This window comes from Eucalyptus grandis, chromosome 8, assembly GCF_016545825.1.
Source record: "Eucalyptus grandis isolate ANBG69807.140 chromosome 8, ASM1654582v1, whole genome shotgun sequence".
Taxonomy (NCBI): Eukaryota; Viridiplantae; Streptophyta; class Magnoliopsida; order Myrtales; family Myrtaceae; genus Eucalyptus; species Eucalyptus grandis.
In genome coordinates, this window is record NC_052619.1 from 34,037,276 (window position 1) to 34,062,796 (window position 25,521).

The 25,521-nt window shown below is 41.6% G+C and overlaps 1 protein-coding gene across 1 annotated transcript; it reads right to left on the reverse strand.

Moving 5' to 3' along the window:
* Positions 1-9,754: 9,754 nt before the first annotated feature.
* On the reverse strand, positions 9,755-11,602 carry LOC120287188 (myb family transcription factor EFM-like). Its single transcript, XM_039299902.1, has 5 exons — positions 11,143-11,602; positions 10,975-11,051; positions 10,819-10,855; positions 10,600-10,705; positions 9,755-10,480 (listed from the first exon to the last, which is right to left on the reverse strand). Exons 1-5 carry the CDS (start codon positions 11,453-11,455, stop codon positions 9,799-9,801), a joined length of 1,215 nt encoding a protein of 404 aa, XP_039155836.1. The 5' UTR covers positions 11,456-11,602; the 3' UTR covers positions 9,755-9,798.
* Positions 11,603-25,521: the final 13,919 nt, after the last annotated feature.

A 25,521-nucleotide genomic window follows, 5' to 3' on the forward strand; every position in this document is an offset into this window, starting at 1 on the left:
TAGCTGGGTGGCTCTTCTTTTTGGAGTAGACCTTTGTTTATAGTCTAGTGTTGTATATAAACTTAGCTTGTTTATGAAAAGTGTTATGTGAAAATGGTATCCTGCTTTTCTATCCTATGTTTGTGTTGTTTGGGGATTTGTTTATTCGATTCCGCATGTGCAATAAAAAGAAAGGGTTGGCGACACGTCCTAGAACGTCGCAATTTTATCGACCACCGAGGGATATGCGCGCACTCAAGGTTCAGGGCGTGACATTAGTGCTTTGAGTACTCTTATTTACTCTGTTTTTGTTGGTCGTAGTTGGTTGCTCTTAATAACATCTCTATGAGGTGCTACTATTTGTAATTGTGCTAAAAGGAAGTGTAAAAGAGTGATAGCAATATTGGTGTCATGATAGAGCAATATTATTTCATAGGAGTAATACGTGCTGATTGTAACTTATTTTGAAGATTATCAGTGGATTCCAACTTTGTTGTGGTTGTTAAGGTGAAGAAAGGATGTAAGCTTGGAGGTTAAAACCAAACAACTATAAATCTTTATGTGCTATTTTCTATATCCTCACTATTAATATTATTTGTTCATTATTATCAATATTTCTTTGATAGCATCATTTGCACCTATCACCTTTAAAATGTTCCTAATAATTGTCAAGCATATTCTTGTATCTTCCACAAAAGTGTGATAGTTCAAACATCATATTTACCCCACTCTAGGTTGCGTTGTTAGCATCAACAATTAGTATCATAGCTTTTTTCTGGCAAAAGTTCAGTCCAAGTGCCAAAACTTGGCACGGAGGGACACTTAAGTGCCAAAACTTTGAAAATGTACACTTAAGTGCCAAAATCGGAGTAAAATTGATCACTTAAGTGTCACTCCGGCCAAATTGCTGACGTGGCAATTTTCTGGCGAATTAGGTGTAAAACGACGTTGTTTTGCATGCTAACGTGACGACAAATTGCAAAAAATGACGTCATTTTGTGTTTGATGTGTAAATAATTAATATAAAAATTAATTAAATTAAATTTAAACTTAATTTTATTTAAAATATTCTAAAAATTAAAAAATAATTAAAAAGGGGGCCAAAGGGGGGTCGCGGCCCTTCCCGACAACGGCGGGGAGGCGGCAAGGGCCCGCAAGCCCTCGCCCAAATTTGGGGTGAGGGCCGCGGCCCTCACCCAGATTCAGCGAGGACTCGTAGGCCCTCGCCAGATCTGGGCGAGGTTGCGGCCCTCACCGTGATCCGACGAGGGCTCGTGAACCTCATCGTCGGTTGGCCAGCCCTCACCAAGATCCAGCGAGGACTCGTAGGCCCTCGCCCAGATCTGGGGCGAGGGTTGCGGCCCTCACCGTGATCCGACGAGGGCTCGTGGCCCTCATCGTCGGTTGGCCGGGGGCCGATGACCTCGGCCAACCTTCCCCTCTTCGTCGCCGGCCCTTCCCGGTGACGGCGGCGAGGGCTCAACCCTCGGCCGCCCCTTCGGCCCTCTCCCCCTTTTTTTTTAATTTTTAGAATATTTTAAATAAAATTAAGTTTTAATTTAATTTAATTAATTTTTATATTAATTATTTATACATCAGACACAAAATGACGTTGTTTTTGCAATTTGTTGCCACGTCGGCAAAACGACGCCATTTGCACCCAATTGGCCGGAAAGTTGCCACGTCGTGTGTAAAACGACGCCATTTTGCACCCAATTGGCCGGAAAGTTGCCACGTCAGCAATTTGATCGGATTTTGGCCAGAGTGACACTTAAGTGTACATTTCCGAAGTTTTGGCACTTAAGTGTCCATCCGTGCTAAGTTTTGGCACTACAAGTGTCTCAAACTCCTTTTTTCTTGTTATTTGAAGTGTTTTACTTTTGAGTATTGTTAACATTATTGGTTTTGGTGCTTTTGAGGCATAAGCTCCAAGCAAGCTGCCTACCAACTATGGATATTGGAAATAAAGAGTGAGAACTCATAAAGAAGCAATCGAACTTACAGTGTGGGATGTGATCGATAATGGACTAGCAAATCCTCCAAAGATGAACAACCACGGGCTCCCAAAAGATTTAGAGAATATTTGCACTAAATGCTAAAACTAAATATTTATTGTATTGTGCATCGTCTATGACAGAATTTAATTGAATTTCTTCTTGCATTGCAACAAAAGAAATGCGGGATAGACTCTTAGTTACATTTGAAGGAGCAAACGGAGTGAGAGAATCGAAGATGAATATCTAATTTGGAGATTATGAAACTTTCAAGATGGGGCCACATGAAGACATCAACGAAATGTTCAATTGCTACAACGGCATCGTGAGTAGATTTGCTGAACATTGTAAGATTTACACAAATGAGGAACATACAAGCAAGATTCTTTGAGCACTATCAATAGACTGGATCATGTGAAAACGTCAACCCGGGAAGCTCAAATACTTCAACCCTCAATCTTAGATGAGCGTATTGGAACTCTCATGCTTATGAAATAGAATCCAATAATGAGCCGAGAAAATCCAAGGGTAAAAAGTGTATTGCATATAAAGTTAACACTTTTCATGTAGATTTCGAAAGATCATCCTCTAACGACGATGTTGATGAGGATATGGCTTCATCAGTCCAAGAACTCTAAAAGCTCTTGAAGAAAGAAGAAATGCAAGAGGCTAATTGGAATGGGAAAATTCTAGAATGCGAAAATTTCAAGCAAATTGGAATGAGAATCAACTGATAGCAACATTGAACTTGGATAGCCCCAGAAGAAGGTAGATAAGAGCATTGCCCAAGATCTATTGAAGATGATGGCTGAATTTGATCCTATCCAAATCCTAATACTATCAAAAAAGGATTGAAAGTAACTATTAATAAACATTGATTTAAAGTTAGAAAATTTGTTAAACATTTACCTTGGGCAAGAGAATAAAAAATTCACTTGTGCCTTGCAAATTTCAAAATGGATTTATTATGATTCTTGATGATAAGAATTCTTGCTAATTACTAAGTTGTTGATGATTATATATGATTTATATTCATATTATTTCTTGTCATAAGTATAATTTACTCTATGCATTTATTGAACGACATGGCATTTGCAATGCTTGTATACAGTAAAAGCATATCCGTCTCATTTTGTTGATGATATTAGTGTTACATGTTATATTCTCAATGGCAATTTTTTTTGCTAAAGGAAAATCCCAATGATCCTAAAAGTAACCATTGCTTACTCTTATGTTTGGGATGCACTTGCTATGCTCTTAGATTTACATATGATATTGTTGGCAAGTTTGATCCAAGAAGTCAGAGAAATGTATGTTCCTAATATACTCAAATTTTTCCATATATTATCATGGTTTTTTTAAGAAAATGTAGGTCGTAAGAAAATCTGTCCACATGAAATTCAAGAACAGGATCTACAAATGGGTAGCAACAAATTTCGCTGATAGCAAGGGATTTCACAAATTATATCACTGCTCCTATCAAAATCTGCATAAACAAATTGTCGCCCAGCAAGAGGATAATCTCAATGCCACGAAACTTGTCTCACCGTAACGAAGACATGATTTCAGCACAATATAACTTGTCTTGTTGCACGACACTTTATTTGCCACAGCAGATCATTGTCTCGTCCCAATAAGATTCATATGAACTATTTTGTGAACAAATAAAACTGAATGTAGATTTTTGCCCTTGATTCTACGAAATTACTTTTTAAAAGCACAAAATGGAAAGTCAATAAACATGACCACATAGGAAAGCAACTCATTCTATGATATATAGAGGTGGCAAAATGAGTCTTAGACCCATATATGACCCATTTAAATCATAAATGGGTCATATATGGGTCACTTATTTTTTGACAAAAAGTAGTTAAATGGGTTTAACAATTAAAGACTTAAGGTAGGTGGGTCTTAAATGGATTTTAAATGGATTAGATTTAGAATCCACTTTTAACCAAAACCTCACAATCTCTCTCTTCCTTCTTTAACTTTACAAAAATAATTTTTTTTTTTTTTAAAAAACGAAATTATAATGATTTTTTCTTTTTTCTTTCCTTTTTTTTCTTTCTTCTTCCTCCTTCTAGTGGCCCGCACGGTGATGGCCAGCGACTGACCATGCAAGCATCGAGCTCGCCGGCATCAGGCAAGCTCGAGCTCACCGGATCTAGCGAGGCGGAGGCCTCGCCGACGTCCGGCGAGGCTTGAGCCTCTCCGATTTGGTGAGACTCGAACTCGCCAATGTTGAGCAAGGCTCGAGGCCGATCCCAGCAAGGCAAAGGCCTCGCTGATGTCCAAGAAGGCTCAAGTCTCATCGATTTGGCAAGACTCGAACTCGCCGGCGTCAGGTGAGGCTCGAGCCTCACCAAATCCGGTGAGGGGTGAGCTCGAGCTCGCCGGCGTCGGGCGAGCTCGAGGCTCGCCGTGGCCGATTGCCGGCTGTGTCGTCGTGGCCGGCGGCCAGCCAAAGAAGAAAGAAAAAAAAAAAGGAAAGAAAAAGAAAAGAGAAAAGAAAAAAGAAAAGAAAAATCATATTCTTAAAAATAAAAATAAAAATAATCAAAAATTTAATTTTTTAAAAATAATTAAAATTCGATTTTTAAAATAATTATTTTAAACCTTATAAAAATTGTCCATTAAATTTGTGTTGTATAAAACTATTTTAATAATACCATTTTTAAAAATATATATAAGAAATAAGCTTTCTTAAGTTCAGTTAAATGAGTCGAGTGTGAGTCGAGTATAAGGCGGGTCGAGTATGAGTTGAAAATTTTACATTGTAATAAATAGGTCATAAACGGGTTAAATTGATCGATTTTGGTCGGACCATTTATGGCCCGACCCAAACCCGACCCAACCCGATCCACCCGTTTAACAGGTCTAATGATATATGACCTTATTACGTTACTTGTAAAACACGCCACATTATGGATGGATCGAAGTAGAATTTTCAAAACAGAATTCAATTTGAAGCGGGTCTTCGATTTGAACGATATAAACGATAGGAACAAGAGAAAGTAAGGATGGGATTTAACAAGTTCCCCAGTTTGACAAATAATCGAACTGCCGTTAAGCCTAGACAGTTCCACAAAAGAACGACAAATCTTCCTAGGTTTTCACTCAAAGCCCGCAAATTCAAGTGAGAGTCCACGACTATGCAACACAGAACCGTGGGAACTTTGGGGGTACCATAAAAGAGACATGAGATTAGAATAACTCTCTGTTTCGCTGGCGGTCATGTTTTAAAGGAATGAATCCGATCGTCTTCTTCTACTGCTGTTATGCCGGCGTCGCATTCTGCATCATCCCTACGCTCGTCAGCCTAGGCGTCTACGAGCTATATTTTTGGCTTGTGGACAAGTTGAAAGGAACGAGTAGGGAAGCATTCTTTTGGATCGGCATGATTGCCTCCATCTGCGCGCTCTTCTTCTCTATGAAACTCATGTAAGGGACTGTTTTGCTGATGCGCCAGACAACCAGGACCACGTTTCGTCCCAGGACGATCCCCAGCAGGGGATAGAAACATTGGACAGGATAAGGAGTCTCAGAAGAGAACCTGAAGAAGAAAGGAAACAAAAGCGACAAGACTCGTTCGAGTTGTTTCCTTCTGTGAGTTACACGAGTCAAGGGACCGGTTCAGAACCTAGGGACCATGCCATTTGCTTGGGGGAATTCGTGGAAGGTGAACTCTGTTGGGTCCTTCCTTCATGTAAGCATATGTTTCACTCGTTTTGCATTGTTCGCTGGCTGATGATTGGTTGCTGTTGCCCTGTGTGCCGTAAGTCTGTTTTATCTGTATGAATCGACTTGTATATTATTAGAGATATAGTGGGGACATTTTCCATATGTCCCCATATTCTTCACATCTGAGCTCGATTTGATCCAATAATCAAAGGCATGATGCGCTTATAACACTCCCTCGATTGCTTAATCAACTGGATTCTAAGTAAAACATGTTCGGAATGGAATTCAAGTTCAAACTCTCTAGTTTGTTAAACATGAGGTATGGAAATTGAAAGTAGTCCACTCTAACTCATGAATCGCATATAGTTTCTTGTTGGGGTATATGAGCAAGCCACTAGAACACCATGAGTTGACCCCAGAACACAACACTGATATAACTAGAATCAGAGAAACATGTAACCAACATATAGATTCTATTGAGAAATGAAAAAAATCTCACAGAAGGAATATCACACTCCTGGTTTCGAATAAAGATACTTGATAGGAATTGCTTTTGATAGACCCCTTCTAGAAAAGAGTTGGCGGAAAGAGAATCCTTCCAACTACAAGGGAGTCTAATGTTGCGCTTAAAGGTGGAGATGGGTGGAGAAATTGGGTGAATCATATCTTGCAAGATTCAAATTAAAGCAGAATGGTTTCATGAGGATGTGTCTTTTCTTTTCTACTGCCCATCTTTTTCAGAAGCGTGTTAATGATCAACTCCAACATGGGGAACTAACTCCCACGAAAAAACACAAGAAATTGATAAAACAGCTGCCAGAGAGTCATAAGCAGCAACGGCAAGAACACTAACTGCAGCACGAGCAATGACTATAAGAAGCGATAAAATTCCTTTTAGAACCAAGCAACAGAAGTAGCCACACTGTCGCGGAAGTAAGATAGAAAGCAACAGGAACTGCCACCGAAACGAAAGCGATGAGAACGATGTCCAAATGATAGTGGCTGGAACTTACGGAAGAATTAGTGAGACTTATTTATAAAGAGCAACATCCATGTCTCGGTGAGATGGCATCGGAGATATACTTGAAACCTAACATTCAGCCAGGCATTGGCATGATCTTGTCCACCTTGGTCGTGGCCCACTCCCGCTCAATAAGTTTAAAACGCATTGTGTTAGTTTAAGGTTATGTATAACTTACCTTATTCTCAACAGTTTATTGTGCCCTTCATTTTGCCTCCCTCGGATATTTCTTATAAAGAAATTAAATAAAGATAAAAATCCAAATGGTAAGTTTTAATTATCTAAAATTTGGCCTTTTCGTTTCGGCTTTAGACCCTTCAACAAACAATTTCGAAATGACTAATATACAAGGAACTTGAAATTTTATTCAGCTCGATCAATTTCTAGAAAACTTCCCCGTCTTGAAGCACGCAGTGGAAGTAATTAAAGATCCAATTCCACCAATTCTACATCTTCACCTTCCACACATTAAAAAGGATGCAGAGGGAAGCATTGTAAAAGGAAGGAAAAGACTAGGAGGAAGAGCCGCTCGAAAATGAAACGAAAAGAAAGAAAAATAGGAAAAAAAAAAAAAATATGATGACCCAATTCAAAATTAGAAATTGCTGCCATGCTTACAGGCGGGAAAATTGCCAAAAAAGTCCCAAACCTTTTGGCTTTGTGCCGATTTAGTTCTAAACCTTTTTTTGGTGCCGATTTAGTCCTAAACCTTTTTACGTTGTGCCAATTCAGTCATTTCAGGCCAATTATGGCCGGATTTTGCTGACTTGGATGCCCGGCGGTGACGTGGCTTTGATCGGCGCTAACGTGTATAATTTTTAATAATATTTTAATATTTTTAAACATTTTTTAATTTTTAATTTTAATTTTATTCTTTTTATTTTTATTATTTTCTTTATTCTTTTTCTTTTTTTCTTCTCATCTTCTTCCTCCGCCCGGTCGCCGGAGCTCGGCGGCCAGGCCGACGGCGGCCGGCGAGGTCGACCTCGCTAGCCACCTCGCCGGTGGCCGCGAGGCTCGCCCTTGCCGGATTTGGCGAGGATCGAGCCTTGCCTGCTCGCCCACCCGGTGCGAGGCCGCCCTCGCGGCCCGGGTGGCGAGGCTCAAGCCTCGCCCATGGCCGGCGAGGCGAGGCTAGCTGCCTCGGAGAACCCCGGGAATCACAAAGCCCCACCCCCAACGGATCGCCGCCACGGGAGAAACAGGTGAAAATCCAAGGCCGGAGCCACGTGACCGAAGAAACCCGAGCTCCCGTAAACCCTAGAGACGACGATGACGACGAGCGGAGGAGGGAGGAAATTTCTAGGGCGAGATTGGGATCGGAGAACGGAGCCGAGGAGGAGTCCAGGCGGGCCTCGCGCCGAGCTGGCGGGGCTCGACCCTCGCCGGCCATGAGCGAGGCTCGACCTTCGCCGAGATCCGGCGAGGGCGAGCCTCGCCACCCAGGCCGCGAGGGCGGCCTCGCGCGCGGGCGGGCGAGCCTTGGCGAGGCTCGACCTCGCCGAGATCCGGCGGGCGAGCCTCGCCAGCCCGCGCGAGCCGCCCTCGCGGCCACTGGCGAGGTGGCTGGCGAGGTCGACCTCGCCGGCCGTCGCCTCTGGCCGGTCGCCGAGCTCCGGCGACCGGCTGGAGGAAGAAGATGAGAAGAAAAAGAAAAAAAGAAAAAAAAGAAAAAAGAAAAGAATAAAAATAAAAAGAATAAAAATAAAATAAAAATTTAAAAAAATTTAAAAATATTAAAATATTATTAAAATTTGTACACGTCAGCGCCGATCAGGCCACGTCAGCCGGCCGGCGTCCAGTCAGCAAAATCCGGCCAAAATTGGCCGGAAAGGACTGAATTGGCACAACGTAAAAAGTTTAGGACTAAATCGGCACCAAAAAAAAGGTTTAGGACTAAATCGGCACAAACCCAAAAGGTTTATGACTTTTTTGGCACTTTTCCCTATTGAAAAGCCTTATCACATCATGTCATGTTATTTTGTGTACCCACTTAGTCGATTCATTTAAATATACCTATGCCTATAGTTCTAAAAAAAATAAAAATCTACATGATTATCGTATCCTTATAAAAGTAGTTTCTACTAGTGTTTGCTTTGTTTAAACTAGCAGCAGTAGATTAAACAAATAAAAGAAAGCTTCTGGTAATCTCTAACAATTGATTATCGAATAAAGTCTGTTTGTTCTAGTAATGTTAAGTTATTTCTTAAAGTTCGACAACTTAAAAAAGCGATTTGAAAAGAGTTATTGTAGTACACACGTACTGTCATAAATAAGTATCAAGTCTGATGATATTTCGACATGTGTGCATAAAAAAGTTAATCAAAACTCACACATGCATATTTGTCAAGGCGATTTTTCGCATAGCATGTAGATATACAGAATGCTAACTCTTTAAAATGCTTCTCAAGCTAACTAATAGTATCTCAAGTTCATAGAAGACTACTAATTTCGATAAAAATTTCTCCTAATTCACTTCCAGTTTTTGTCATTAAATATATCTAATCTACCTAAGTAGTAAGCATAGTTTCTCTTTTGGGTAGAAAGACAGCACATAGCTGTGGCTCACATGAGGGCATGTATGCTGGTTAAACACCATGAAATGATGACAAAAAATGGCAAAGAAAATGAGCAAAAACAAAAGGAAAAAAAAAAAAAAAGAAGACAAATTTAGGTTCCAGGAAAAGTGAGATGCTGTCTTTTTACACTGACAGATTTGCAGAAACTAACACGATAGAAAACCCTTGTGTCTCTACGCAGTTCAAGAAGCAACTGCAGGCAAGATCAGATCTCAGTTTAACGTACTCCAGTTCAGCTCATTGTGATGAATTTTTATTCATTTTTTCTTGGTCGGTTCTCCTTTCTAAGACACCCCGCGACGCCCAAGGTATTTATGATAATTTTATGTCAGAAAGGCTTTATTGTTTAATCTCCGCGGGACCATTAAGATCAAGATAAAACACAGCCGAGCAAGAATAACAGAGGAGACAAGATGACATGAAAACGGTAATTAACTTCTGTGGGGTTCCTACATGAAGATACTGCCCTATTCATGGATGTCCCAGTACTGATTAAGAATACTAGAGACGAGTAGCTCAAGATCTCACTCAGATATTGTCTCATTCACAAAGTCAGATCTAGAGTACTCGCATCCTGCTTCTTCAAATCCCCGCCACCATCACCGTTATCCTCCTTCAATCTGCTGAGCTTCGAGAACAATGAACGTGAAGAAGGAGACAGAGAAAGAGACAAATCGCTGTCGACCGCATTGTTGCCATTTTCCATATATTCCTTCTTGGGTCTCGCCACTCTCAGCGACAAGTCCAAGTCCACGACGGCATTTTGGTCCAAACCCTTCCTTTTCAAGACGCTTCTTGATCTCTCTTCTTGAACTGATGACAGCCCGCACGCATCGTCGAACAAACATGCTCTGGTCGCTTTTTCTCGTCTTCTGATGTCTTCGATCGTCCTTAGGAGATCAGGTTCCTTTGCCGTTGAGCTGGGTGTTGCAACTTGAGCTTGGCTTATTTTTTGCCAAGATTTATGAAGTGTTGATGATTTTGAGTGATCTTCTCGATAATGGTCGCAGGTAGCTGCGGTAGTGGTCGTAGCAGCGTCTCCATCAAAAGATGAATGACCCACATGGATAGGATCACGATTAGGCGGTCCAAATCTTTTGTTGATCCCACAATTAATATCTCCCGCTGCAGAAGCTACAATATGTCCAATCTTGAATCTTTCAAACACTGGTGAACCTGGGAGCTGATTAGGGTTGTACATGCCTCTCCAAGAAGCATCCATGAACCTTCACAGTTTAACAGAAGGAGGCTTTGATCGGAACATAAAATTTCTCAAGAAATTCTTGTTCCTAAAAGAAAATACTTATTGAAGGGAGTACATATTACTTGCAAAATTAATTAGTACCTTAAAGAAGAAGGCCTGTGGTTGAATGTTTGTAGGAGGGGAAGTTGGCTGATTTTGTAAACATGATGATCGCCGCCATCACCAAAAAAACCGTGGTCCTTTATAGCTGTCGGAGAGAAAGGGACCAAAAAGAGGTTTTGTTAGATTCATCTCTTCAGACCATAAACAATTGCAAACCCTAACGTTTTGTTACAGCAATCAAGAAAATTGAACAATCACCTTGATTGGGGTCGTCTGTCTTCTTGCTCCTATACATCTGAAGACACGAAAACATGAAAACTCACGACCTTAATTACAGGAAAATTGATGGTAGTCGATCCAGTACTTTAACGTGAAAAAGAAGAAAAATTAAAAGATCCAGCTGAAATTAATTACCTGAAGATGGCTCTTCACATGGGCGATGCTAAGGCCCTTGACGTTCATCAATTGAAGAACCAACTTAGGAGTTGCTCCTGAGCCAACCAAATAATAATTACAATTCTTCTTCCATGACCAAGAAAAATAGACGCAAACGAAAAAACTGAAACTACAAAAAGTGCTCACTCTCATGTCCTCCAAGTCTTTCAACAGCATGGAGAAAGCAAAGATGGAGATCAGGTGTCCATCGAAGCCGAGGCATCTTCGAACGTACGTATTTGCGCACAGATCCACCAGCTTTGACCTTGCTGCCGTCGTTCTTCCCGTTCTCGTCGACCGTGCTGTTGCTCGAGCTTCTTCGGCCATCTTTGAACATCTCCACCTCTTCCTCCTCTTCTTCTTCTTCTTCATAAGAATCTTCATCTTGTTCCTGCCTGTTCTTGTTACATGGGCTTGAGATGGTGAGCTGAGTACTCTCACCGCTCCTCATCTTTTTCATTTCTCTTTTTGAAGGGGCCTTTTGGGTTTGTGTTCAGGAGATGACTCGATGGGTCTTATTCATTCTCTATTACCTCAGGCAAGAAAGACTCGAAAAGGAGACATATTCCTTTCTTAGAACACAGAGAGAGAGAGAGAGAGAGAGAGAGATTTGCAGAAATGGGTAGAGAGAAAATGTATGACAAATGAACCCTAGTCTTTGACATGTGGAAGAATATACCACTCTCCCTCCCTCTCTCTCTCTCTCTCTCTCTCTCTCTCTCTCTCGGTCTTTCTGATTTGATTAAATAAATAGCTTTTCTTTTTTTTTTGTCCGATCGGCATGAGTGGTGCAAGTTCTTTTTTTTTTTGTCCGATCGGCATGAGTGGTGCAAGTTTTGGATGCATTTATGTATGAATGAGTCCATGCATGATGAGTGGTGGAGACACATGCATGAGAAAAGAACTTAGTTTCTCTATTTTCCTATGAAAGAGTCCATGCAACAATACTTTTTGTTTCTTTTTTTTGTTTATGAACGCATAAAATGGAAGAACTTCACATGCCATTTCTAGCCCAACACATTCAGCAAGGCATATGATAAAGTGATATTTGGAAGTACATGCCAATGCATCTATAGGTTTGTGTAACCTTTTTTACCGTATTAAAATCAGCTCATGTTTTTGGAATGAATTCATGTAATAAACTCTTGCTTTTCTTATCTCTCTAGATTATTCGCAAAAAATACTTGTAAAAATGTTTTGTGCTAAATATTTCTGATTAGTCCAATTTCATTCGTAATGAGAAAAAGCTTTTAATTAGTTTTGTAACTGTATCAAGGGCAAAGGAAGAGAATCTCACACAATTTCAGTGCATACATGTTGAGATTTTTTACTTAGTTTTGAATTTTGCATATATATCGCTTTTTGTTCCCTCACGTTAATCAACTCTCTCTTTTTCTCTCAAATAAAGGTATATTTGAAAGAAAATATAGAGGTGAATCCTTCACGCTCCATTAATTTCAATACTTCATAGTTCCAAAATATTTCATAGCAATATCTTAGTCAAAAATTGGTAATGTCATAAGAAAGATCTATTAAATTTCAAAGATGAAAAAACACTTGAAATGTTAGCTTTGAGACTAAGTGCATTCTACAAACTCCATCCAGTTATACGAGATTAGACATATGAGATTAAAATAAATAAATAAATAAATAAAGTATTGGAGATATATATATATATACACATATATATTCAGATATCTACAAAAAATCAACATAAACATATACTTCTTAGTTTGACCCACAAAAAATCAACATCAACATATACTTCTTAGTTGTTTGCAATTAAAAGAAGCGGAGACTTAACCTTTCTCCACGGCTGTATGTGTTAATCAATCACAAAATCGTAAATCAATAGGAAGTTCATACTAGATAACCATTTTTCTTTTTTTCTTTTTTTCTTTTGGAGGATATCCACCAATTTTTCTTTTGACCGGAAAATAACATCCACTATTCTAATAGTTGCATTTCAATCCTTCATAAATTACTTGTCGTTTGAAATTCATTCACTCAGAATCGTTTCGCCAAAATAATCCCAGTCTTCTTCTAAACCTGTTGTCCATTAAACAATAACCCCATTGCTTCCCCTTTTAGTTTACAGGTTGCCCAGTTTACATTATCCAAGAGTTGTGCTCAGAAGAATCTGAGCACAACAGTGCCGTTATGCTAGCCAATCCCTTTCGAGAAGATCGGGATAAATTGGCGACAATCATTCAAAAAGGAAAGAAATTGCCAATCAAGTGTTCAAGAGGACCGAATTCTGTGATCATTAGGCCTAAGCCGAAGAGGGTTATCTTGGCACGGTCCTACTAAGCTTTTGCCAGCATTCTCGTCGAGAATCACGGATTTGTCATATGTGAAAGACTCCTCCTTGCCAGCATGCGCGAGGAAGCGTTCTTCATCGCTTGCGGCCATATAACTTGTAATCTCGGCAATCATCTTCGTTCTTTTTCTGGCACAAACGACGACCCGTCCATTACTCCATCCCCTTTTTGGCTACGACCTTTCGGAGGTTTCACGTGTAGAAAAACTTCTGAGGCGACGATAGTCAGCAGTGGCCCGTTTTTCATCGATTGACTATGGCGTCGCTCATCTTCTTTCGTCTGGTTTAACACCTCTTAACAAGTTCGCGATACTCGGGCTCGTGACATTCTGAGAGTATCAGGCAACCATTCCCATTTGTTTCGCTAAAAAGGAAAGTGCGACGAAATTTCCGAGATTTGTATATTTCGCGAATTTCAAACACGAGTGCTGCACAGCAGAGACAACTTAAGAGTGATGGGATACTTGGGTCCTAATTGTTGTTTTGCAAAAAATGAATGATTTTGAAACACTTCTTTAAAAAAAAAAAAATTGAAATAATTAGTTAATGAAATATACTTTCATCATCGACAACTATTTATATTTAAACATTTTCATAAATAATAAAAATATATTTTGTTCATTTGTTTTTTGAGATGAAACAAGTGATATTTTCAAAAAAATATTTATCCAAATCATTCATTTTCCACAAAACGAATGGAGGAGCCTTAATCCTTGAGGTATATAATTTACCGAAACTTACTGATGAAAAGTAGGACTTGGCGAAATCAAATCGAGTAACCAAACAAGAGAGAACCAAAGGCTAAGCAATGAGTCATTTCAGATTGCTACGTAGACAAATTCGCTTCCGCAATTGATTACGTTTATTCTTTCTTTTTTAGAGGGACCATATTAAAGTTCAAGCCTCATCATCATTGCCCAATTACATTCTCCATCTCTAAGCGGCATCCAGCAACGTCACGAATATCCTTAATTTGGTGGCAGTGGTAGTTAATTGGAATCTCTCCCTTCCAACCTTCTCGTCCAAAATCATCTCCACCACATGTATAATTATATAACTACGCATGATCATGATGTGGATTAAGGGAATTGAGCGTTCCAGCATGGTGTGCTTCAAATGGAGTTGTTGGGAAAAGTGCCAAAAAAGTCCTAAACCTTTTGGTTTGTGCCGATTTAGTCCTAAACATTTTTACATTATGCCAATTTAGTCCTTTCCGGCCAATTTTGGACGGATTTTGCTGACTGGACGCGGCCGGCTGACGTGGCCTGATCGGCGCTAACGTGTACAAATTTTAATAATATTTTAATATTTTAATTTTTTTTTTTTTTTAAAATTTTTTTTTTTTTATTCTTTTTATTTTTATTCTTTTCTTTTTCTTTTTTTCTTTTTCTTCTCATCTTCTTCCTCCAGCCGGTCGCCGGAGCTCGGCGACCGGCCAGAGGCGACGGTCGGCGAGGTCGACCTCACCGGCCACCTTGCCAGTGGCCGCGAGGGCGGCCTCGCGCCGGGTGGCGAGGCTCGCCCTCGCCGGATCTGGCGAGGTCGAGCCCCGCCAGCTCGGCGCGAGGCCAGCTGGACTCCTCCCCGGCTCCGTTCTCCGATCCCAATCTCACCCTAGAAATTTCCTCCCTCCTCCGCTCGTCGTCGTCGTCGTCTCTAGGATTTACGGGAGCTCGGTGTGACATCCCGATTTTCCAATTCGATTTTCAATAAATTGAGACGGGCATTTCGTTGGCACGCATATAGTTCTTTTCCTTGAGTCGGCCACTCATATGAAAACTAGTCTATCGGGTGAAGCTGTTAAGAGTTTCTAATGCATCAGACTTGAGAATTTGACCACGAAGCGACCTGTCGACCGAGCTAATCTGCAAGGGTCATTACGGCACGATTAAAATCGATTAGAGATCGGAGATAGGTCGACTCGACAGAGGCATGTGATCAGGTGTGGGTGATTCCACCAAATCGCACAATTCTTGTCGATCGGCACTGGACCGACTTTTCTATCGATTGGGTACCCTGTGTTCGTATTTGAAACCTTAAGATTACCCTGAAAATCGAAAGTCGCCAATGTTTCAAAGATATACATTGTGGCTTGAGATGATCAACCACAGGTCAAATGCAAGAAAATTTCTAAAGACTACTCGGTAGGTTGGGCCGCGCTAGTATCGTGCCAAAGTGAAATTAACCGTGGAATTGAGATCGAATTTAGAAATTGAAAGTCTGGGTGTGTCACAAATCATTTTAGGATCATTGACTTATCTTTGGAAGATTTTTCATGCCATCAGAATTTTTCAGCAATTAAATAAGAGAATGGCTAATTTGGCCCGAGAAATTAGTAGGCTCGTCTTTGGTCGCGCTTTTGGGACTTAAGTTGATTTTATGGACAAGTGAAGATATGAATTGAAGTGTGGTGACATTGGATTAATTTTATGGACTTCAATTTGGACTCAATTGGAAGTGGATTGATTATAATTGAAGAATTTAAATGCACAAGTTTTTGGGGCGGAAAAATAAAATGGGCCTATTGAAATGTTGTGGAGGATTGGGTGAATTGTGGAAGATGACATCACCCTAGGTCATGGTGGTTGGGCCAAAGTTAATTGGATGAGGGAAAAAGAGAAAAAGAAAAGGGAAAAGAAAATGAAATGGCTCCCCTTCTCTCTCCTTCCTTCTCTCTCCTCCCTCTCTCCTTCCTCTCCCTCGACCGCACCCCCATCTTCCTTCGGCTGCTCGGTTCCATGGAGACCGAAGACCAGAGGAAGCAGCAGCCGCCGTCGCATGCCCCCCTCCGCCGCTCGTCGCCGCCGTTTGTGCCGCCAAGCTGCTCGCCGTCCGCCCGCACCACCGTCGCCCTCTCTCCTCTCTTCTCCATCTCTGATTTCTGCTTGAAAACCCAGCAGATCTGAGGAGGCGTCGAAGCTGGAGCCGCCATGGCTGTCCCCCGCCCGCTCGTCGCCGGCCGCCCCTCCGCTCGCTCGCCGTCGCAGCCCCGCGAGCTGCTCTGCCCAGCCGTCCTCGTCGTCCCTGCTTCAGCCGAGTTCCAACAGCTTCCTCAAGCAGTTCAGGCCACCACCGGAGCTCCCTCCGCCGCCGTGAGGCCTCGCCGAGCCGCCGTCTCACCCGTCCAAGCCCCGCCGGTCCTCCTTCGCCGTCCCTCCGCCCAAATCGCCGCCGGACAACCCCATCTCCGCCTGTGAATAGCAGCAAACAAAATGGGTATTTCAGCGGATGTTAGGCCGTTTTGGCCGCCTTCCCGAGCCCGGATGCTCGGCCCGCTTTGAGGAAAGTCGATCCCCGCATTGTTCCCGTCGTTTTGGTCCGCTCGGCTCGCTAATCTGGTGAGTTTAACTCACTAAACCTTGATTAAACGGTTAATGATGCCCTAAGTGTGCTTAGTCTAAGTTAAGTAAGTTTAGGTGATTAGATTAGTTTATTTGGTTGAGGATTATATTAAGATGCTTAATTAAGTTAAAGTGTGTTTAGTTTAAAGTTAAGTATGTTTATTTTAATATAAAGCCTTGATGTGACACAATAGGGTTTTACTTTTGAATTATTTAATGATTTCGAATTCTGGAATTTATAATATTATATTATATTCCGAAATTATTAAAATATTATTATTAAAAAAATGGAAAAATTATTTTTGACCCCGATTGCTCGAATTTCGTGCCGATCGCTGCTATGCATCGGATTTTGAAATTGATGATTGGATATTATAAATTGAGTGTGGATCGTGAAAATGTGGATATTATTATTTAATTAATTTTCGGAATAAATTTAATTATTTAATAAATTCTGAAAATTATTTGGGAACCCTAAACTCTCGAATTTCGTGCCGATCACCGCTTTGTGTATTTATAATTTGAATTTGATGATTGATTGTGGCAATTGAGTGTGATTGTTATAAATAGGGATTTTTTTTTTTTTTTATAAAATCCTAAGTGTAGAAATTGATGGGAGATTGGCCGTGATTAACCACCTATTAGAGGTCGTGCCCGGTGAGGTCGGCGTGATGAACCACCTATGAAAGGTCGTGCCCAATAAGGCCGTGATTAACCACCTATTAGAGGTCGTGTCCAGTGAGGCCGTGATGTACCACCTATGAGAGGTCGTGCCCAGTGAGACCGTGATTAACCACCTATTAAAGGTCGTGCCTAGTGAGGCCATGATGGACCACCTAATTAAAGGTCGTGCCGAGTGGGGCCGTGATTGCCACTGATTGTTAAACCTTCCTATAGGGTCGGGATTGAGAGCAATGATTGATTTGCTAGAATGACATGTAATCGGCCGAGTCGATTGATCGCTGAGACGATCCAAGTGGTTGAATTGTTTTGATAATGTGATTGTGCCACGGTTATTTGGTTATCATAATTGTACGTGGTTGAATTATATAAATTGTGCTATATTGCAGGAAAGAATTTAGGCGAGGTAAGTTCTCTGTGTGATGTGGCTAGGCCACCCTTGGGCGTATTTTCTTTCTAATAAGGGTTTAGGGGTTGAACTTACTGAGACATCGTCTCAGCCCGGTTGTGGGATTAAAATTTCAGGTCCCTAGTGGACGGAGCGACCAGATAGCTTTGGTTGGCCTTGAGGAGTTGAAGAGGTGAAGTCATAAGGATTGGAGAACGTGTCCGACTTGTAGGTCGTAGGACAGTTCTTTTTTTAAGAGCCGGTCTTTTGTAGACTTTTGGCCGTAGGCTTCGTTTGTAATTCCCGTTGATTTGTGAAAGTGTCATGTGGTGATTTTGCTTCCTGCTTTCTATCCCGTATTTTATTGTCGGGGTTTTATGATACGTTCGCTTGCGCGTAATAAATGAATGGGGTCGGCGACACTACCTGGGAATGTCGCATTTGAATGACCATGGTGGGATGTTGACGCGCTCGGGGTTCGGGGCGTGACATCCCCGTTTAAGTTGTATCAGAGCATGGTCTGTGTATGGAGTGATAAGGTGCGATGAGTCATGGGATAGTTAGTAGGAAAGGCTTTTAATATGCTGATGCATGTGAATGATAGCTGATTGGTAGCTTGTTTGTGGGGTCACTCAAATTCTAACCTAATGTTGGAATCGAAAACAGGCGTCGATAAAGAGCTTGTAGGATGAGTGACCAGGAGTGGTGAACTCCTTGGAGGAGGTCGATAGGACCTATACCTCGGTAGGATGCTGACGAGAGTCGGTACCCGAGGTAGAGCGCAGGCTTAGTCCAGCGTGTGCGTGAGAGTACCGCCATAGGCTGGTACTGAGAGTGTAGTAGTACCGAATGATCCTAGGTTTGTCGGGATTGTTCAGGTGCTAGTGTTCCTTGGAAGCTTGTTGGGTTAGTAAGTTCAGGACCGTGCCGCCGCTGTTGCCGTTGTTTCTACCGCTGCCAGTGTTGTGACCGTTATTGTTGCCGCGCCTGTTGAGGCCCGATCTAGAGTTGTGATCGAGGATCAAGCCACCGTATCTGAGTCAAAGTTCAGTTTAAGCAGAAATGGAAATCGATTGGGGAGAAAGGCCGATGTTAGAAGAAAGGTGCCGTGTTTCACCCAACCGGAAGAGTAGAGTTGGAAAGTCAATGCTCAACTTGATCGATGCGTGTCTGTGTCTATAAGAAATGGCATGGATCTGTCCCGCGTTGTAAGAGGGAAAGAACTTGTTACTGTGTGTTGCCAATAAGGTCATCTGATCAAAGATGGTCCGTATAGACAGATGGAATCATAGCTGTTCTTGATACCGCCGTTGATAAGACAGAATAGAAGAAGCATGCTTCGGGACATTTAGTGAGGTACTTGGAATGGACCCCAGTGCAAGAGATGAGGCATGATGTTCCTTGATGGGAAGTAGAGGACTCACCGATTATGTGCCGAGTTTGTGGAAAAAGAGGTGAGTCGGCCTAATGTCGAGTAAAAGAGAGCATGCTTTGAATGTGGCCAGCATGGCCATCAGGTTAATAATTGTCCATGTAAGTTCAGGAGAGTGTAAGCACTATTACTGCAGATAGAACGTCACTAGGATGGCGAAAGGAATAATAATGGATTGACTATGCATTAATCAAGGGAAGAATGTTTTGAGGTGTTTTATCAGAGTAGTGCAACAGGATTTTGAGTGAAGGTTGTGGAGTTTCCGTCGTTGTAATAAGGTAATAGAAATGTGAATCTGACTATAGTTGTACTTGAAGGGGTTTGCTTAAGTATGACTTGGAAGTCATTTATGAAAAGATTTGGCTCAAGGAGCTTTTTGTTGTTTTGAATCGTGGTATTGATATAATTCAGTTTGTTCAGTTAGCGTGTGAAAGTTTTGAATTACTGAAAGTCGAAGAGGAACTTCGATCCTTGTTATTCATCACTGAAGATAACTTGGTTCTGGTTATTGGTTATCGAATCTACATGGCAACTGTAATGGATGCGTCAGTTGAGGAGCCGAATATAGAAAACTTAATCGTGGTACATAAGTTTTCTAAGGTATTTCATGAAGAATTGTCAAGTTCTTTTCGAAAGAGAAATAGAGTTCGCGATTGAATCAGCAACCGGAACAGAGCCAGTCCCTAAGGCTCTTTACCTGATGGTGTTACCCGAGTTAAAAGAACTGAAGGTGCAGATGCATGAAGTGTTGAATAAGGGATTCATACGTCCAGTGTATCACATTGGGGAGCACTTGTTCTATTCGTGAATAAGAAAGTTGGTTCGTTGTGTTTGTATGTCGATATTCCTCAAGATTGACTATAGATCAGGGTATCATCGGTTGAGGATCAGGAAGAAAGACATACCGAAGTTAGCATCTTGCGCTCGATACAATAGTTATGAGTTCATTGTAATGCTGTGTGGTTTAATGGACACCCTAGCTATTTGTTTGGGTCTTATGAGCAGAATGTTTAAGGGTACTTGAATCGGTTGTGATCGTGTTCATTGAAGTTATCTTGGTGTGTTCAAAGAGTGTCGAGGGGCACGAGAGACATTTCGGAATGGTACTTCGAACCTTGAGTACTCTTGGATTTTTCAATAAGCTTAGCAAATGCGAGTTTTGGATGACTCGTGTTGTGCTCTTAGGTCATGTGATTTTGGGAGAAGGAATTTCCGTAGATCCTGTCTAAGATTGAAGTAGTGAACAGTTGGCCGAGATTGTCTACAGTGACAGAGATCAGAAGTTCTGGGGATTAATAGGATATTACAGAAGTTTTATGGAAGGGTTTTTAGCGGCAGTGTTACCATTGATAAGACTACTAAGGAAGTAAGATAAGTTCGTGTGGACAGATGAGTGCGAGCGTAGTTTTCAAGGGCCTAAGAAGAGGCTAACTACCGCACTTGTGCTTACTAGTCCATCTGGTCCAGGAGGGTTGAGATCTACAGTGATGCATCGTTTAAAGGATGGGGTTGCGTGTTGATACATCATTATAGGGTTGTTGCATACGCGTCTCGTCAGTTGAGACCTCAAGAGTTGAATATGAGACAGCGTCACTGGATGGAACTCCTTAATGATTATGACTATGATATTTGGTATCACTCTGGAAAGGTGAGCAAAGTTGCAAATGTACTGAGTCGAGAGTCCTTAGTTGCATAGTTGGTACTCAAGGATTTGATCTTAATTGAGAAAGTTCGAAATTCGTTTTCAAATCTAAGGTAGGCCACCTTTGGAATCTTATTACTACCTTCAAAATTGAGCCGAGAGTACAGATCAGAATCAAAATGCTTCAGCGGACAGATTCAGAAATTCAGGAGATTCTATAAGAGAATGCAGATGAGAGAGAGGTTGATTTTCAGATTTCTAAAGACAGAATGCTAAGGTTCTGAGGATGATTGCGTGTAATTGATGATGTAGAGATAAAAGAAGATATCTTATGGGAAGCTAATCATAATAATTTCAGCGTGGTCCATACAGTATGAATAGACCTTGTTTTAGCGTGTGACATCCTGATTTTCAGACTCTGATTTCGATTGGTTAAATTGGGCATTTCATCGATGCGATTACAGCGTTTTTCTCTGAGTTGGCCACTTACGAGATAACTAGACTAGTTTGGTGAGTTATTAAGGACTTTAAGGCAAATAGACTTGAGAATTCGACCAGGAATCGACTTATCGACCGTGCTCATCTTTAGAGATCATTATAGCACGAAAAAAAAAAAATCGAATTAAGATCAGAGATAGGTCGGTTCGACTGAGATGAATGACCGATCGTGAGTGACTCCACTAAATTGGAAAACTCTCGTTGAATGATACTAATTTGATTTTACTGTCGTTTTGGTACCTTGTGTCTGTATTTGAATCATCGAGATTTTCACGATCCTCAAGAGTCGCTAATGTGTCAAGTGGGTTCATCGTGGCTCGAAGAAAATCGACCACGGGTCATTTGTCCTAAAAAGTTCTCCGAAAACTACATAGTAGCCTAGATCACACTAAAAGCATCGGAGTGAAATTAATCGCCAATCTAAGTTCGATTTCAGAAATTGAAGATTTTGTCTTGTCACAAAGTGGGTATACCGAAGTGTGTGTGCATAAGATAATTCATCCGCATGGAGTGCCGGGATGAATTGTATTTCAAATCTAGATCGATGTTCCAAGTTGGCAAAGCTTTCATATGGTTCTTTCTTAAGCAGTGCATAGCAGAGGGTGCCGAATTCCATTTGCTGAGATGAAGTTGGAAAAAGAAAGATCTTAGGCCGAATTTCGATTGTTGAGATAAAGTCAGGGAAAGAAGGATCACAGATTGCAATTGCTTTGAGATCGAGATGTTAGAGTTATATCGATCTTGACTAGAGGTTCCCCAGTTTCATTAGTTAGACGCAGTCAATCGATAGTTTCTTTTTAATCGGTGTTGAGTTGAGGTAAGAGATCAGACTTGCAGGTCCAGTTTCAGATAAGATAGTGATTCGAAAATCGCAAGTCCAAAGTTTGTTCAAAATCAAAGATGATTCGTGTCGAAAATCTTTGAATTTTTAGCAAAGATAGTCTTGAGACCATCTCGAATCGTTAAGAAAGGAGACCCAAACTTCGTTTAATCGGTGGAATATTTGTGTTGAAGACATTTGGAAATTAAGTAGGCAACCATTTAGTATTTTGGAACCCGAAGTGGTTTGGGCAAGATAGTTCGAATGATCTAGCGCGGTAGCCGCTTTGTGGAAAAATAAAAATAAAAAGAAAAAGAACCAAAATTTTGAGAAAGTAAATTTGATTATTTTTGGGAATCAAGAATTGGTTTGGCCAATTTGGAAATGTTTCCCCCGACAATACTTTTTGAAGAAGAATTTTAAAGGTTTAAATTTCGAGGAAGAAATTTTTATAAGAGGGAAGAGTTGTGACATCCCGATTTTCCAATTCTATTTTCAATAAATTGAGACGGGCATTTCGTTGGCACGCATATAGTTCTTTTCTTGAGTCGGCCACTCATATGAAAACTAGTCTATCGGGTGAAACTGTTAAGAGTTTCTAATGCATCGACTCGAGAATTTGACCAGAAGCGACATTTCCGAGCCGAGCTAGTCTGCAAGGGTCATTACGGCACAATTAAAATCGATTAGAGATCGGAGATAGGTCGACTCGACGAGGCATGTGATCGGTGTGGGTGATTCCATCGGATCGCACAATTCTTGTCGATCGGCACTTTGGATCGACTTTTCTATCGATTGGGTATCTGTGTTCGTATTTGAAACCTTAAGATTACCCCCGACAACCGAAAGTCGCCAATGTTTCAAAGATGTACATTGTGGCTTGAGATGATCAACCACAGTCAAATGCGTGAAAATTTCTGAAGGCTACCCGGTAGGTTGGGTCGCGCTAGTATCGTGTCAAAGTGAAATTAACCGTGGAATTGAGATCGAATTCAGAAATTGGAAGTCTGGGTGTGTCACAAATCATTTTAGGATCATTGACTTATCTTTGGAAGATTTTTCATGCCATTAAGTTTTTCAGCAATTAAATCGAGAATGGCTAATTTGGCCCGAGAAATTAGTAGGCTCGTCTTTGGTCGCGCTTTTGGGACTTAAGTTGATTTTATGGACAAGTGAAGATATGAATTGAAGTGTGGTGACATTGGATTAATTTTATGGACTTCAATTTGGACTCAATTGGAAGAGATTGATTATAATTGAAGAATTTCATGCACAAGAATTTTACCCCGGCGGAAAAATAAAATGGACCCATTGGAAGATGTTGTGGAGGGTTTGAAATTAGTGGATTGTGATGACATCCTAGGTCATGGTGGGCCACCTTGATTGGATGAGGGAAAAAGAGAAAAGTGTAAGGGAAAAGAAAATGAAATGGCTCCCATCACTTCCACCACCCCCATCTTCATGTTCAAGCTTGGGAATGGAGACCAAAGACCGGAGGGAGAAAAAGCCGTCGCACGCCCCCGCCACTCGTCACCGCCGGAGTGCCGCGTCTCACCGACCGCCCGCACCACCGCACGCCACCGTCGCCCTCTCTCCTCTCTTCTCCATCTCCGCTTGAAAACCCGCCGATCGAGGAGGCGTCGAAGCCGCCCATGGTTGTCCGCCCGCCCGCTCATCACCGGCCGCCCCTCCGCTCGCCGCGCCGCCGCGCCCCCCGCGCCTGGCCATCCCCGTCCGTCTCGAACCGTGAGGTTCCAAGAGCTCAAGCAGTCGGCCACCACCGAGCTCCCCGCCGCCGTGAGGCCTCGCCGTCGCCGCCTCACCCGTCCAAGCCCCGCCGATCCTCCTCCGCCGTCCATCCGCCCGACCGCCGCCGACAACCCCATCTCCGCCTCAACCGAAGTTGCAGAAAAAAATGGGTATTTCAGCCCTTCGATGTTAGGCCCGTTTTGGCCGCCTTCCCGAGCCCGGATGCTCGGCCCGCTTTGAGGAAAGTCGATCCTCGCGTCGTCCCCGTCGTTTTGGTCCGCTCGGCTCGCTAATCCGGTGAGTTTAGCTCACTAAACCTTGATTAGACGGTTAATGATGCCCTAAGTGTGCTTAGTCTAAGTTAAGTAAGTTTAGGTGGTTATTTTAGTTTATTTGGTTGAGGATTATATTAAGATGTTTAATTAAGTTAAAGTGTGCTTAGTTTAAAGTTATGTTTATTTTAATATAAAGCCTTGATGTGACACGATAGGGTTTTACTTTTTTAATTATTTAATGATTTCGAAATTCTGGAATTTATAATATTATATTATATTCCAAAATTATTAAAATATTATTATTAAAAAAAATGGAAAAATTATTTTTGACCCCGATTGCTTAGAATTTCGTGCCGATCGCTGCTGTGTAGTCGGATTTTGAAATTGATGATTGGATATTATAAATTGAGTGTGGATCGTGAAAGACATGGATATTATTATTTAATTAATTTTCGGAATAAATTTAATTATTTAATAAATTCTGAAAATTATTTGGGAACCCTAAACTCTCAGAATTTCGTGCCGATCACTGCTGTGTATTTATAATTTGAATTTGATGATTGATTGTGGCAATTGGAGTGTGATTGTGATAAATAGGGATTTTTTTTTTTATAAAATCCTAAGTGTAGAAATTGATGGGAGATTGGCCGTGATTAACCACCTATTAGAGGTCGTGCCCAGTGAGGCCGTGATGAACCACCTATGAAAGGTCGTGCCCAATAAGGCCGTGATTAACCACCTATTAGAGGTCGTGCCCAGTGAGGCCGTGATGTACCACCTATGAGAGGTCGTGCCCAGTGAGGCCGTGATTAACCACCTATTAAAGGTCGTGCCTAATAGGCCGTGATGAACCACCTATGAGAGGTCGTGCCCAATGGGGGCCGTGATTAACCACCTATTAGAGGTCGTGCCCAGTGAGGTCGTGATGTACTACCTATGAGAGGTCGTGCCCAGTGAGGCCGTGCTTAACCACCTATTAGAGGTCGTGCCCAGTGAGGCCGTGATGGACCACCTAATTAAAGGTCGTGCCGAGTGGGGCCGTGATTGCCACTCGATTGTTAAACCTTCCTATAGGGCGGATTGAGAGCAATGATTGATTTGCTAGAATGACATGTAATCGGCGAGTCGATTGATCGCCGAGACGATCCAAGTGGTTGAATTGTTTTGATAATGTGATTGTGCCACGGTTATTTGGTTATCATAATTGTACGTGGTTGAATTATATAAATTGTGCTATATTGCATGAAAGAATTGAGGCGAGGTAAGTTCTCTGTGTGATGTGGCTAGGCCACCCTTGGGCGTATTTTCTTTCTAATAGGGGTTTAGGGGGTTGAACTTGCTGAGACATCGTCTCATCCCGTTGTGGGATTAAAATTTCAG